Below are 16,231 nucleotides of genomic sequence, written 5' to 3' on the forward strand. Positions count from 1 at the left end.
CAGCAACAGGAAACCGGCCAAGGCCAAAAACAGAAGTAGGTCTGCGCTTAACCATTAGAACTTGGGGTTTTTGTATCTATATATGGTAAACCATATGTCCATTGCACCCACTAAACAGGAACATGTACACATTTAGGTTCACCTTATGCGCACACACACATTTAGCTTCAGGGTATAAAAGGAGTCAGAACACATTGGGAGGTCAGAGCTTACTTGGGAGATACATGATGTATGTTCTCTGTTTGTAACCTCTCCAGAATTCTGGAATAAAACTTTATTTGTTTCACTTCAGTCTTTATCTACTCGTCTCATTTTTTTTGCATCAACGAACACGCAGGACTATTAATACTGTTCCTCTGTTAATACTGTTCCTCTGTTAATACTGTTCCTCTTTTAATCCCACCAACCCCTGCCTTTAGTTTCACTGTAATTCCAGCGTGTAACATCATCCTGCCCCTGACCACTTAAAGACATTACAGCTAAGAAACAAGTGAATTAGTATCTTACAGCACTAAAACCACATCATTTCAGCAAAACTACTACTTTGTTTTTGGGCTAATAAGTCTAATATTATTGCCCTTTTGACTGATGGGCAGTTAAAATTTGTTACCGTTATTTTCCCACTTTATCATCACCCAGTCATCACTACAGTTACTGACTTATTATTTACTGAGAACTAGAACATTTGCATGAATTTTCTAGGTAAGTTCAACTACCATTATTTTACTATTTTATTACTGACCACCACTACAATGACTGACTTCTTATTTATTAATGACCAACACTACAAACGCCAACTTAGTATTCATTAGAAACTTTAAAGTACGTTAGTAATATTTTAGTAAACACAACTTGATATCCATGATTCTATTGTTTTATTCCTGACTTGTTACAGTTACAATTACCATTTTATCATTTCATATCTATGAAATTGACATTTAATTTATGGGTAAATACAACTCATTACCATGATATTACCATAACATTACCCACTTATTACTGATCTGTAAAGTAAATTGCTACCGAAATTTCCCCATTGTAAAATAAAAAGTAGGATTAAAAAGTAAAACGTCTTATGATAAAATCAGATTGGGGGGTGGTGCACTAGATTTGATGCAAGAAGAAAGGCCATTTTAAGTGCAGGGTTAGCTGAAAGTATGGGAGGAAATCTGTAAAAAAAATTTCTTCCTCTGTAACACTTAAATTTGCTTTTCTTACAGCTAAATTTTACATCTGAAATCATGTTCCTGTATTCTAAAAGCAACTTGAAGGTTTGAGGTTCAGTCGAAACAAACCAAAACATTTTAAATGCAGAAATAAATGAACTAAGTGGGAGAATGTGCAGTTTGTTGATAATTTGCAAACATGTAAATTGTAGAAAAAAAATGATAGTTTATACTTATATTCCATTTATATTTATATTGAGTTTTATTACTCTGACCACAGACATTTTTGGGCAGAGAGGTTGAGGTGATGTTTTTTGTAGGATTTTGTTGTGTTATGGATTGTGGTGCATGTAAATGAGATAAAAGCACAGCAGTGTCTTGCATTGCAAGAGTGGTCAAATTTGCCTGTAATCCTTGTTTATGAATGCACAAACATGTTAAATTAGGTAGCAATGTCCTCTATATTGAGTATAATTATGTAATGTTTCTGTACATTTTTACATAAAATTTCTATTTATTTGCTAAATTCACCAAATGAGGAAACAAATACAAAACAGGTTTTGTTTAAATTTAGCAAACAGACAGTCAACAGCACTCACAATTTGAGCAATGGTGCCCAGATTTTTGCATAAGACTATAAGAACAAAATTAGTTTGACGGAAGCTGGTGGATGATATTGTTTAACTATTAATAGGTATTTTTTAAAAAATGAAAAAATACATTGAGAGAGTAAAGCAGTTTTCAGACTAAACTTTTAAAACTTTTCCCAACAACAACATAAGTTCTAATTTTATTTTAGTGACAATTTAATTTCATAGTACAGTGTAAGGAAATATTTTTGGGATTTTTTTATCTGAATTCTGAATAAATATTTCACATTTCTTAAGTTTAGGTTATAATTAAAAAATTAATTTACAGCTACAGTTTGTTGGCTAAATGACTTTTAAGACACATTTGGTTTGAATTTGACTATATTACCGCACACACACACACACACACACACACACACACACACACACACACACACACACACACACACACACACACACACCAGCAATAGATCAGCATAAAATTTTTATATCTTTGAAATAATATTAGAACCGTACTATATAAAGGGAAACAAAAATAATATTTACCTGAAGATGAAGTCTGTTAGTTCAGTGCTCTGCGTCTGCCACTGCAGGTTTGGAAACCACTGGCTTTTGTAGGCATAGGTTGTGGTTGACTTACCTACACACACTAAAAGTCTTCTACGTCTTCTACGTCCCTCTACCGCCCACTTACTTTTGAATTCATCTGCATATAAAAACATAATGCATAATAATGCAAAAGTTTGAAAACCCCCAACCAAACAAAAGCTCAGTAGTAGTAGATTTTCTATGTGAATATAAGTTGACAACTTCACCATAACCATCGACTCACTCTCACTCTCCCCGACAAAGGTTGCTAGGAACCTGGGGGTTATGGTAGATGACCAACTCTCCTTTACGCACCATGTTGCCTCGGTGGCTCGGTCCTGCCGCTTTGCGCTGTACAACATCAGACAGATACGGCCGTTTCTAACACAACAAGCCACCCAACTCTTGGTATAAGCAGTGGTCATCTCACGCCTCGACTACTGCAATGCCATACTGACGGGCCTCCCGGCCTGTGTTGTAAAACCACTGAAGATGGTTCAGAACGCTGCAGCGCGTCTGGTCTTTAACCAACCAAAACGGACGCATGTCACCCCACTGCTCATTGAGCTCCACTGGTTACCGGTTGCTGCTCGTATCAAATTTAAAACTCTTACGATTGCCTACAAGGTGTTAACAGAGCAGGCTCCTTCCTACCTGGACTCACTCCTAAAGGCTTACAGCACCGCCCGGCCGCTGCGATCCTCCAACGAACGTCGCTTAGCTTTGCCAAACAGTCACACAAATCGATCGAGACTGTTCTCATACTTGATTCCCCAATGGTGGAACAAGCTACCTTCCGCTGTCAGAGCAGGGGCGTCCCTCGCTATCTTTAAGAAACTCCTGAAGACAGAGCTCTTCAGGGAGCACTTGCTCTAATCGCCTCTTGCAAATCTAGCCACTACTAACCTCATCTCCTTCTTGCCCTCCTTCCCTTCTCTACCCCGCTATTACCCCTTGGCCTCCTTTAAGGCCTGACTATGTTTGTTCTATGTACCACATTATTTGTAAGTCGCTTTGGATAAAAGCGTCTGCTAAATGTAATGTAATGTAATCTTCTACTGAGAACACAATTATATACACTATTTTTCTGCATTTTTTCCCAGACCCCAGTTTCTCCCCAGTGTAGCCACTTCCTATTCTACCCATATATTTTACATTTTTGTCAATCAAATTAATTTTAACAGTAGACTAAGGTCTTCAAATCAGGGGTTATCAACTGTTCCTCGTACTAACTCAAAATCAAAGGGGGGCCGGGCTTTTGCAGTCTATGCCCCAAAAGTGTGGAGTAATCTTCCTACTGTTGTCAGACTCTCTGATTCAATCCAGGTTTTAGAAAACGTTTAAAGACTTATTTTTATTCTCTTGCTTTTGACAGCTTTTGATCATTGTGCTTTATAAGTCGGTGTACATTTGAGTATTTAATTGTATATATTACTTATTTGAGCATATGATTATAATGATCTTAATTGTGTTGTATTGTAATTTATTTATAAATATTTTGTAAAGCACTTTGTGAGTCACTCTGGAAAAGTGCTATATAAATAACGTTTTACTTACTTACTTACTTACTTACTAAGATAACCCAAGTAAACAAAATGCTACTTTTACTTTTGATTACTGGGTTCAGTTTCACTGCCACGTGCAGACAAGATCTGCTAGACTTGTTGAATTTAAACATCACTTAAATAGAACCTGTCTTCCAGTCTGTTACAGAATAGGATGCTGTTACTGGTTCATAAATGGCTTAATAGTGTAAGCCCAGCATATTTATCTGATAAGCAGCAGTGAAATGAGCCAAGCAGAACTCTCAGATCATTAGGAGCTGGAGAGTTAGTCTTGTCGAAGGCTAAACAAGAAGAAGCAGCGTTTAGCTATGCTGCTCTTAAATGGAATCAGTTGACAGAAAGCATTAGAAGAGCTCCAACACTGGACAATCTTCAATCCAGCTTGAAAACATTTCTATTTGAGTAGCTTTTGATTCGATTTTTAATGTACTGTTTCATTTCTTCTCTTGGGTTGGAAGAAACATTGTTTATAATCACATTTGAACCTATTCTCTGGTGTGATCCCCTTGTCCAAGAATATCGGGAACTGAACATTCCCGGTAACCATGGATTAGTTCTGCAGTTCTACAGTTATGTTGGTGGGTTATTTCTTATGGACTGCTTGCTTCAGGTCCTTCCACAACATTTCCAATGGATTAAGGTCAGGACTTTGACTTGGCCATACCAAAACATTCATTTATTCTTCCCTCTCTATTCTTTAGTAAAACAACTTGTGTGCTTAGGGTCGTTGTCTTGCTGCATGACCCTTGTTTTCATAAGATTCAGCTCACAGACAGCTGTCCTGCCATTTTCCTTTAGAATTTACTGGTATAGTTCATTGTTCCATCACTGTTGGCAAGTCGTCCTGGCCCAGATGCAGCAAAACAGGTCCAAACCATGACACTAACACTGCTGGAATGCAGTGTTTTTCTTTCTCCAAACATAACACTGTTCAGTTAAACCAAAAAATCTATTTTGGTCTCATCCATACCTAATACATTGCTCCAATAGCAAACTGTAGATGGGCAGCAATGTTCTTTTTGGAGAGCAGTGACTTTCTCCTTGCAACCCTGCCATACACAACTTTTTGTTCAGAGTTCTTTAACATTAACAGTAGACACTGTGAGGCTGGCCTTTAGTTGCTTAGAAATTACATCCTGAAGAGCCTGATGGCTCTGGGGACAAAGAATCTCCTGAACCTAGAAGCACATGTAATTTATGCATTTAAAGTAACAATTTATGCACTAAACAGGTTTTCTAGTTACATATACTAATGTGAATTTATTAAGCATTTTTTTTCAGGATTTCTTGACTTAATTCAGAGATTCGGATGAAAATACAGAGTCTTGTGTATCACACAGTAATAAAATAATGCAGAGCTGATATTCAACAGCTTTTCCCCACCCAACACAAGACACTAAGCATAAAAAAAGTAATTTGGAGAAAGGGGATTTAATGAGAGTCAAACATTTTCACCTTCTGGATTGTTCAGTTCAAGATTGTTGACGAGAGACAGCACCTGTAAAGGAAAGAAAATGTCATGAGAATAGAGGTCTTCTTTTATTGTAACATTCTACACTCTTAATAAAGGTAACTTGAAGTATAGCTCCTCTACAGAAATGATTCAGTTGATATGGTATTTGTAACTTATAACAGTAAGTTCTGCCTTTTTCTATTATGTGGAAATTCTTTAAAATTTAAAAAGGCTCTTAACAGTGAAACATCCCCTTTACAGTCATGGGGCATCATTGACCAAGTGTTCTTCAATTCAATTCAATTCAATTCACGTTTATTTGTATAGTGCTTTTTACAATGATGTTGTCACAAAGCAGCTTTCCAGAAGTTTGAAAACATTCTTAGGAAGAATATGAATGACTGGGAAACAAAAATGTAAGAATGCTCACAAATCACACTAAAGAAAACAATCCAATGCAAGAGAGAGAGAGAGAGAGAGAGAGAGAGAGAGAGAGAGGGAGCAACAGTAGCCAACAGAAAAAATGAGCACTCATTTATGTAAAAAATGCAAATCTCCTGCATAAACATTCACTCATTACAAAATACATCCAGTCCTTGCCTAATGTTCTAAATGCAAAACTGGCCTTAACATGGCCCAAATCCCAGCATAAAGGTTTGATGGCATCCTGTCTTTATTACTACACATTATAAGTTATTCAAGATTTTTCTTTAAAGCCTGTACAATCTAGTTAATGAGATATCCTGCATGTTTGCCAGTGCAGCTCTAATTTTTGATGGCTAGTACTGCACTTTAGAACTGTGACAGGGGTCTTGGGGCATCCCCTGGTGGAAGGTTTGACAATGAGATGGAGATCTACTGATTTGTTTTCTCAATATATACATGTAAGATTTATTCTTGTATTCTTTTAACCATAATTAGTACTTTATATTAATAAGAATGATTCTTGCAACACATTTTATTAGCTGACAAGAAAGTATGTCAAGTAGGTGTTATACTACCTGTTAGTCTACCTTTTCTCAGTTATTGAGTTAAGTATATTTAAAAAAAAACAGATTCAGTCAGGCAGGCAGGTTTAGAGGAATCAATCTACAAGTTATTTATCTGGACAATTTTTTTTGTCTGTTGGTTGTAAAATTAGTTGGTTGGTTGTAAAACATGGCTTGGAGTGCTACTTTGTAAGGTTATGTCATGAATTCCTGCAAATGACTTTAGTTTATCCAGGGAGAGAGGGCTAATGTTAAAAATCATGATGTCCTGTGATGTAATGTGAGAACATTACTTTTTTCATGAAAGAAAAAGGAAATAATACAGATCCCTTTACTCTTTATGGAAGGCTGTGACCTGCTCAGCCCCTCTCTCAGTTCAAGCCCTGCTTTAGAATATAGAACATTTGTTGAGGTATTAGTTACTATCTCTTATTAGCTGTAATAATAACTATCTAGAAGCTATAGAATTAAAAATACTGGCAATTACACACTAATATATTGTGAATTTAGATAAGAATTCATACTCAATAATTTGCCTAATACGGTTCTTATTGCACAATATTACAACTATTAATAGGGATTCAAATATTGTCACATAACAAACCTCCAACTAAATCCTAATGGTGATTATAATGAAAAAAGCTTAAGAAATACTGAATAAATGAAATCAAGTGGCTTTGCAAAATGCAAATACAAAAAAAATTAATTTACTTAAATGGCCATTTATCCACATTTTATGTTCTCAATGCTTCTGGGATTAAATAGTTTGCCACCTTAAAGCTGCAGGTCAAACAGGCTGAATGTTATTGAGTTTTATTCAGTTTTTTGACATGAGAATTTTTTAGACAAGATGGGCTGCACTCTAAAAAAACTGTCAAGTCTCCATCCCCATCTATGGATACCCAACAGCACTGACATACTAGGACTCTGTCATCACTCCAGAGCCACAACTGTGCTGCTACATGTTTTTAAAACAAGCTTGGACCCTGTGTGTCTGAAATCTATCTTATTCCAGTATTTGACAGAAAGAACAAGGAGTACACATCAGATAATGTGTCCAGTGCACACCCATTGTCAGTATTAGATCTCTAATGAGCAAGTCCTATTTAATTAATACTTTTATTACAGCTCATGGGCTTGATTTTATGCTTTTAACAGAAACATGGTTAACCCTTTGAACCCTAGAATTAGTTTTTTGGTATTTTGGGTCAATTACAATTACAATTGCAATTCTAAAGTACATACCTTATGTTGTTATTTTCAGGAGACCCTGGGCTACTCAGATATGCCATTAATTTATATGTAAATGCTAATAAATATTTGACATCTTGATATGTTTACATTTATGACATTTTGTGGACGCTCTTATCCAGAGTGACTTACAATTTTGATCTGACCCCCAGTGTTTTCAGCTCTCTGAGAGTGGAGACTCCCTGGTGTCTCCTTGGAGCTGTTTGTGGTGGGATCACATGGGTGAAATTAGTGAAGCTAGTTTCCTGTGTTTTCAGCAGACGTAACACTGCTGGCCATCCTAAACACAAGCTGCTAAGCTGTACATAAAAAAAGTCTTAATCATTGCTAAGCGAATATCTGTGTGAAGAGTAAATGATGTTTAAATAGTGCACGCAATGCTCAAGAATGTAGAATCCACAAATAAAACTTTACATCTACTAGTAAGGTGATATACATACATCCATACCGTACTGTACAATTCATACCTAAGAGAATCGTATAAAACCTCGACTCAGTTATTAGTGTTTCTGCTACTATAAAAATATAAAAATTATCAATAAATAAATAAAAATACATGAAAAAAATAACTATATGATTGTAAAGTAGTTGATATCTTGTGGGCTAGTTAGAGTCCGTTAGATTTGGTTCCTGACTTCTCTCTGCACTCCAGTTATCACATGGACTTATTGAATCAGCAGAACACTTAATATGACATAATAAATCTCCAAAAGAGTAACTTTACATTACATTTTATACTTTTTTTACATTACATTTTATACTTTACACTATAAAAACACACTTTAATTTTAATTTAATGTACTTTACTTTTAATTAATTCCAAGTAATTCTGGGCTGATTCTTTTGGTCTGATCATCATGAAATTTACACACAATGTAATGGGCAACAGGTATTTTCACATTATGTGAAAACTGAAAAAAATCCAGAAATGGAAATACATGGTTTTGTTCAGATGGCAGCAATATTATATATGTATGTGTATGTGCTATTTTTTCCCAGGTCATACCCCATTGTTCATTCTTTTGTTTAATCTATATAACATGGATTCCAACAATTGAATAATATAATGAGAATTCATTTTTTTCTAGACATCTAGATAATAAATACTTATTACACTTATATCTCAATAAATTCAGAAATTAGAGGTTTTACATATGAAATGGTTTTAAGCATTTCGCAACGTGGCCCAGTATTTTTGTAATTGTTATCCAATCCCTAGTTTATGAAATGAATACTTCATTTTGTTAAATGAAGGTGCTGCTGTTGGAATTTAACAAATCCATGTGGTGGCTGGAGGCATTCAGGAGGAAATTGGAACCAATTATTGTTCTTCAAACTAGATTGCAAGCAAAACAGTCCTAAACACACATACTGCCAAAACAAATATAATTTCACTAAATTTTGAATAATGTGCTCAGGTGTCAAATGTTAAAATCATACCTGAAAGAAGAGAATCAACATAAATATTTGCCAGAAAATGAAAGGTTTACTCTCTAATGCTGTTAGTTCAATGCTCGTCATCTGCAGGAAGCAGCTGGAGCTTTTGAACTACAAGACTGTTTATCTGGGGGCGGTTGTGGCAACCTGACCTAAATGCTCCATTTGTTGCCTTTTTTATTATTTTACAATATGAGCACTTTATTCTGTCACCTTTGCCCATCACTGAACATAGAATTCCAACAATTTTAATTGATCAGATTCAAGTTTATGCCTGAATTTAAACGTGATGAAAAATGCTGCGAGCTGCTCAAACTTTAGTCAGTCGAGTGGAATATGTAATAAGCAGCATGTGTAATATCTCCACCCACTTTTTTGCAAGATCCTCCCATTTTTTGGGAGGAAGCTTCCATTCAAAGTTTTAATAATTATATCATGTCACCTATAACATTATGACTCATGAAATAGTGCAGTTTTCTTGTTTGCCTTAATCCAACATTTCTCTCATATTTTATTTCTCCACTAACATCAACTTATGACATTTGTGTACCAAAAATCATTATTTAAGCACATCTGTAGATCATCACAGCTGTGACCATATTCACATTAGCACATGACCTCAAGTGTTGTATTGCTTTTATACAACAGTTAAATAAATAAAGTAAGAGCAGCAAACTCTGCTCACTCACTGCTCAGTCTGCTGGAAGCCTTGATTCTGAAGTATAAACTGAGCCATAAAACTGCTGCAATATCAAGTTTAGCTCAGTGTTGTCATTTTTTGCTAGATCAGTATTAATGTTGTTTTGTTGCAGCCAGTCTGTAAAGCATCTTACAGCCCATCTTGTGTGGTGAATGGTATTTGGTTAATTTCTGGCTGATTCCAGGTTGTTTAGATGTTCTTTTGTCACAGCTGCCAGCTGAAAAGCTTGCTCAGCGGTGACAAAAGTTTGGGAACTTAGTGTAGTGTCATCTTCAGAGTCTGACCAAATCAGCTGTCGGTCAAATATAATCTTAAAAGTATCCATTTTCTGTTTGTGCGCAAAGTAAGAAGTAAAAACTTTCAAATAACCTGAACATTTCAGCTGTCAACTTCTCAACTGGTCAGTTTGCGTGGCCAGAACGGTTATATAAAATTACACAATGCATATGTAAATAAGCTCTGTTCTGATTTTGTAATGGATGGAGCTAAACTGCTCTAGGCTAAATAATCTGTAAATGACATCAGAATGTTCTTTTTTGTGCTGATGCTGTGACATTTTGTTTTCCGTCATCTGACATAGTTGTGATGTGGAAGAGACATGTAATGTTTCTGACCTGACCTGGCAGCTAATGTTAGCCATTCATAGCAAGTTGATGTGTGAGAAAGTCCATAATTGATGGTTTATTGCCTATAGCATTCGCTTTTTAAAGATGTGAACACAAAATCTGCTGGTAACTGTGGTGCAGAAAGTCATCCTCACGAGCACGGAAGACATCCTCAGTGGAAACTATGACATTTAAAGTTTAATTGAGCTAGGATTAAATATGTTTTAATAATTTAGTATGTACCCACTTAACTGTTCAGTACATACTTAAAGGGCTATAAAAGAGAGTGTTACCATCCTCTAAATCAAAAGCTGAGACGGAGATGGAGGTGCAGAATTCAAGCAGCGTGAAAATCAGGTCCGTTGTGAGAAGCGCATAGTACGACGCCTGAATAAAGGTAGACCAACAGGCTGTCTTTTTAAATTCAGTTGAATTAAATTTATTCATTAAATTTAATTCATTCACTAAGTTATTTCTGCACTTTTCAGATTGTTCAAAGATACAGGGAGACACACTTTAAGATCATGAAGAAAAACTACTGAGAGGAACCAAGACTCTAAAGGAGAAACTCCCTAAGACATTGAAGAAGAACTACTGAGAGGAACCAAGACTCTAATGGAGAAACTCCCTAAGACATTGAAGAAGAACTACTGAGAGGAACCAAGACTCTAATGGAGAAACTCCCTAAGACATTGAAGAAGAACTACTGAGAGGAACCAAGACTCTAATGGAGAAACTCCCTAAGACATTGAAGAAGAACTACTGAGAGGAACCAAGACTCTACAGGAGAAACTCCCTAAGACATTGAGGAAGAGCCACTGAGAGGAACCAAGACTCTACAGGAGAAACTCCCTAAGACATTGAAGAAGAACTACTGAGAGGAACCAAGACTCTAATGGAGAAACTCCCTAAGACATTGAGGAAGAACTACTTAGAGGAACCAAGACTCTAAAGGAGAAACTCCCTAAGACATTGAAGAAGAACTACTGAGAGGAACCAAGACTCTAATGGAGAAACTCCCTAAGACATTGAGGAAGAACTACTTAGAGGAACCAAGACTCTAAAGGAGAAACTCCCTAAGACATTGAGGAAGAACTACTTAGAGGAACCAAGACTCTAAAGGAGAAACTCCCTAAAAGCATGAGAAAGAACCACTGAGAGGAACGAAAAGAAACTTTCTAAGAGCATAAAGAAGAACTACTGAGAGGAACCAAGACTCAAAAATAAAAACTCCTTTGAGCATGAGAAAGAACAGCTTTGGTTAGATTCTTTACAAATTTAGTAATTAGCAAGTGTAGGTTAAACAGCAAATGGCTCCTTTTTTGTCAAAAAATAAAATCTGGTCATAAAGAGCAGTCAGCTCAAGCACTGTAGACACAATGTCCTGCTTACCTAGACATAAATCATTTTGGAGAAACAATAAATAATAAAAAATAAAGCATTAAATGTCAATTTCATGACACATACTTACACAATAGGTAGATGAATGGGAATGGGAATTGGAATAATAATAGCAAATATCCCCTGTTACTAAATCTGCACACAGTATAAAGATGGCTATTCCTGCAGTTACAGCGCTGATCACATTCATACCCAGAGAGGCTTTCACCTACCAGAGAGAGAACAGAGAAAAACAAACAACAAACACCCACCATCAATTTATACATCGACAAGTAATTCACTTTACTTTACTTGAACTTTGTATGAACATTTTATGATAAATGTAATAGAAACATAAATGTTACTAATTGGATTTCATTGAATATATATATATATATATATATATACATATATATATATATATATATATATATATATGTGTGTGTGTGTGTGTGTGTGTGTGTGTGTGTGTGTGTGTGTGTGAAATCAGTAATGTGTATGCTAATATTATGTTAATTAACAATAATAGTAATGTTTATACAATGAACACCACCAGTCAAATTACGTTTTTTTTTTATATTAATGAAGTGAAAGTAGCTCATCCTCTACAGGGAACAAACCTCAACTGTAAATTTGAGCCATGTAGAAAGTTGTTGACTTTTATTTTCTTTTACCATTTATTACTGGATGTTCAGTATTTTCAGGCTAGACTGCATGGAAAGATTAGAAGTCATTCTCTGACAAATGTGTTAAGACTGAAAGAACTGCAAATGATTTACATACCAAACAGGGATTCAGCTTGTTCTCTGCTGCAATGGTCAGAGAGCCAGTGCTAATGTACTGAAAAAGGAAGATGTAGCAGTTTTAAATAGTGATCTTTGTTTGTAAGATTTTATGTTGTATGTTTCAAAAAATGGTAAAACTTACTATCAAAGCTCCCCAGAAAGAAATGCCAGAGCCGACAAAAGCTGATGTAATCACAACAAAGGCAGACAAAATTGTGAACAGACCAATCATTATTTGGACAGTCTGTGGGGGAAGAGGCAAATACATTGTCAGTGTAAGTGTTTTGGCAAGGTTCAAACAATATGTCACGATTGGCTCCTCTCACTCCTCCCTGTGCTTTTTGTTTACTTTTGATCATCCATGTGTGTTTGTTTTGGTTCAGTCCAGCTCCCTTGTTGTCTGACTCCACCCCTGATTGTTACCACCTGTTTCCTACCTGTCCCTCATCTTGCCTCTGTTATATAAGCCCTGTGTTTGCCCTGGTCTGTGTTGGTCTTTGTTTGATATGTTTGATATTTGTTTGGTTTGAAATATTTGGATATCGGTATTCTGTGTTTATCGCATTACGTCTTTCCCTCCATTTCTCCGTGTTGGCTCGGTAGACCCGGACTGTCTTGAACCTGATTTTGGATTTGCCCATAATAAATCTCGCTTGTCTCCGCACATGTGTCCGCCGCAACATCACTCCCCATTGTTACACAATAATACAAAGATTCCTACTTGGGTGAAAATCACCCAATAAGCATTGTGAAACAATATTTTCACTGTAAAAATACAAATGTGCTAATTATGAATTACAGTCTCAAGGTATTTGGATAGTCCCCTATAGATCATCTACAGATGGTCAAATTGCTAGCAAATTATCTGTTGAAACTCAATTTGTTCTAAACAGTGGTGGGATTAGGGTTAGGGTTTGGACCAGGGCGAGGGCTAGGACCAGGGTAAGGGTTTAGATTTTTGGTTGAGGTTAACATTAGGGTTGGGTTTAGAACCAGGTTGAGAGTTCAAGAAAATAATGGTCAATTTAGTAGATATTTAGTTGAATGTAACTTAAAAGAAACATATCTTCAACGCATCTAAAGTGGACAATACAAATAAATTGTTACCTGAATTACACGTCAAAAACCCAATGTGTTTCTAAGGTTTGAACTCTTTAGGTCATAAAGTCTTACAAGTCCTCCACCTGCTTTGTTCCAGCAGTGTCTTTCTGAATATGATCATCTGCTCAGTGAATAAATGAAAAATGAAACACACAAATGTGATTTTACCCCCAGTGCCTTTGGCTCTCCTTTCAGAAACTTCACAAGAAAGCCTGCAGGGGAGCTCTTTCCAACACTGCTGACATTTACTGGTGTGGCAGTGGTGAACACCTGTCCAGTCACATTTTGCATCACCTGAGGGGTGGGAATGGTTTGCTGTGTGATCACATGGGTGACGACTGGAACTGCCCCGGCTGACATTCTGAAAAACAAGAGATTTGCATTTAATTTCATTACATTTGTATAGAAAAGTTTAACCATGAATTCCAGGTTCTGAAACATTTCCTCCTCAGATGGAAAAAAGTGTCCTGTCCAGAAGGATGAGTGAGAGTATTTTAAGTTCTATTTTTATGGCACAAAACTCCATAATTATAGTAAATTAATATGCAAATATAATACCAGTATACAATTAATCATTTGATTTCTTATTGCTTGCTGAATACTTGAAATGTTGAAGAAAGCATCAAGAAGTGCACTAAATAAAATAACGTTAAAATATGATTCCACATGTTTCAGTGTAATTGTGCTATTATAAAATAATGCACATCTGAATTATAAACTATAAAAAATAAATCATCATTTTATATACATCCATATTCAAAAATGTGTGCACCCTGGTCAAATTTCCATGTTTTGTTTCACGTTTAAAAAAGTTAACATGTCCTCTACAGAGAAAACTCTACTGCACTGAATTGATCACGTTGGAAAAAAAAATAAAACATAAAATGTGGTGTGTGCAAAGGTTATGGCACATTTCATATATAATATGTTACTTTTTTTTCTAGCATGTAAAATTCAGCAAATACGTAGAATTTGTGGACAAAAACAGAAAGATGGTATATTTGTGTGTGTCTCTGTAAAGGATGTCTTAACTTACTTACCTTTAGGAAATCAATAATATGTCATTTGACCTAAAAGTGTTTGAACTTTTCTGAACTTTTTCTGTTGCTTTCAACAACAAAAAAAGTCTCCATTGTTTAAGACAATTATCACAAGCTGCTCTTTACAATGTATGAAAATTTCATAATGAATTGACCAATTGAAATGCTCCTAAAATTATTTGGAATGAATCATTTCTTCATTAACAATCATTAAAATAAAAAGTTTTTTCTTCCTTACCCTGGAAATACAAGGTTTTGTTCTAAAAACAGCAATTTTTAGCTAATGTCTCTTTTGTTAGGTATTCACATCATTCTGTCATAATTCCAATCATCTCCATCAAAATAGGGATCCCTATTCTTTTTTTTTCCAAAAGAAAAACAGAAAAAAAGAAAGAAATGTAAAATGTTTACCTGAAAATACAAATAGCCGTCTTTCCTCTTGCAGGCTCTGTAGTGTGACTGTTTGTCCTATCAGTTCTAGACTGACCACTAGAGAGTTCTAAATGAAGAAGCCCTGTAATTAACCTGCAGAACCTGTATCAACCAGCACCTGTCAACAGCATCATCATGCAAAACAAACATGCACACAAAAGTATACCTTGTAATGAGACTTCTTGCCCCACTATCACCTACTATAGGTCTGTATGCTGTAAATACATACAGATATATACCCCATACCTCCTAAAAGGTCATTTAATAGAGAAGATTTCTGAGTTTGTTCTGAGACAAATCCCGACTGATAAACACCCCCATAGTAACATTCAGAGTGCATACAACTGTAACATAAATAGTGAAATCATACTTACATGTCTATATAAACAAAGGCCTATGACAATACATGCCATTATTTAAGTCACTAAAATAAATAGAGAATATAGGAGGAAGTTTACTTTACTTGAAGGGTGTCTAAATAACACATAAATGACTTAAAACTACTTAACACATAAATGAAAGTCAACCTTACATGGAGTACTATCTTTTATTGAGATTATTAAAAAATAAAAATCCATTTTTTTGGAAAAAGTGTATTATTTTTAGTAAAACATATATTTTTACTTAAGCATTTGTTGCTCTATGTGTCACTTTAATATAAGAACAGCAAATTACATAAACATTACAGCCCTGTTTAGCTTTTAAGAAACTGAGTTAACTGAAATTGAGTGGCCAGACTTGTGGAAAGGCAGTAAAGTAAAGTAAGTTACAATTACTTAGCTGTATTGACTTAGAACCATTATAATATAACTCGAAAATGCACAATAAGAATGTACGAGGTGTCTACAGGGGGCTTTCCAAATATTTCACTTACTTTAAAGATACAAGCTAAATCACATGAATTGCCAAGATTTTAAACAATGTGCTTGCGACTTTTACACTTCTTAGCATATGCGTTCCACTTTATTTCATGAATAAAATTAAATAAATGAAAGTTTGGTCTCTTGCACAATATATTATATCACTGTAATTCTACACAAAACACCAGCAGTGCACTGAATGTCAATGTAGAAATGTTCTTTATTAATAGTTAGTCTTTGATCCTGTTCTGTAACCTTTAGACTTCAAATGTGAATTTTGTCATTTTCA

The 16,231-nt window shown here is 35.4% G+C and overlaps 1 protein-coding gene across 1 annotated transcript; it reads right to left on the reverse strand.

The window, feature by feature from the left end:
* Window positions 1-2,298: 2,298 nt before the first annotated feature.
* Window positions 2,299-15,113, reverse strand: LOC108424693 (membrane-spanning 4-domains subfamily A member 12-like). Its single transcript, XM_017692879.2, has 7 exons — window positions 15,062-15,113; window positions 13,779-13,971; window positions 12,652-12,753; window positions 12,508-12,564; window positions 11,816-11,953; window positions 5,365-5,407; window positions 2,299-2,462 (listed from the first exon to the last, which is right to left on the reverse strand). The coding sequence occupies exons 2-7, from the start codon at window positions 13,968-13,970 to the stop codon at window positions 2,299-2,301; spliced, it is 696 nt and encodes a 231-aa protein (XP_017548368.2). The 5' UTR covers window position 13,971; window positions 15,062-15,113.
* Window positions 15,114-16,231: the final 1,118 nt, after the last annotated feature.

Source organism: Pygocentrus nattereri, chromosome 30, assembly GCF_015220715.1.
Source record: "Pygocentrus nattereri isolate fPygNat1 chromosome 30, fPygNat1.pri, whole genome shotgun sequence".
Lineage (NCBI taxonomy): Eukaryota > Metazoa > Chordata > Actinopteri > Characiformes > Serrasalmidae > Pygocentrus > Pygocentrus nattereri.

Bases quoted from the DNA above. Each gene is read 5' to 3' on its own strand.
- LOC108424693 (XM_017692879.2), bottom strand. From the start codon at position 13,970: ATGTCAGCCGGGGCAGTTCCAGTCGTCACCCATGTGATCACACAGCAA. The intron at 12,754-13,778 runs GTAAAATCACAT...CTTCCCCCACAG, and splicing joins GAGAGCCAAAGGCACTGGGG to ACTGTCCAAATAATGATTGG. The intron at 5,408-11,815 runs GTAAGTATGTGT...TTTCCTTTACAG, and splicing joins CCCATTCATCTACCTATTGT to GTGCTGTCTCTCGTCAACAA.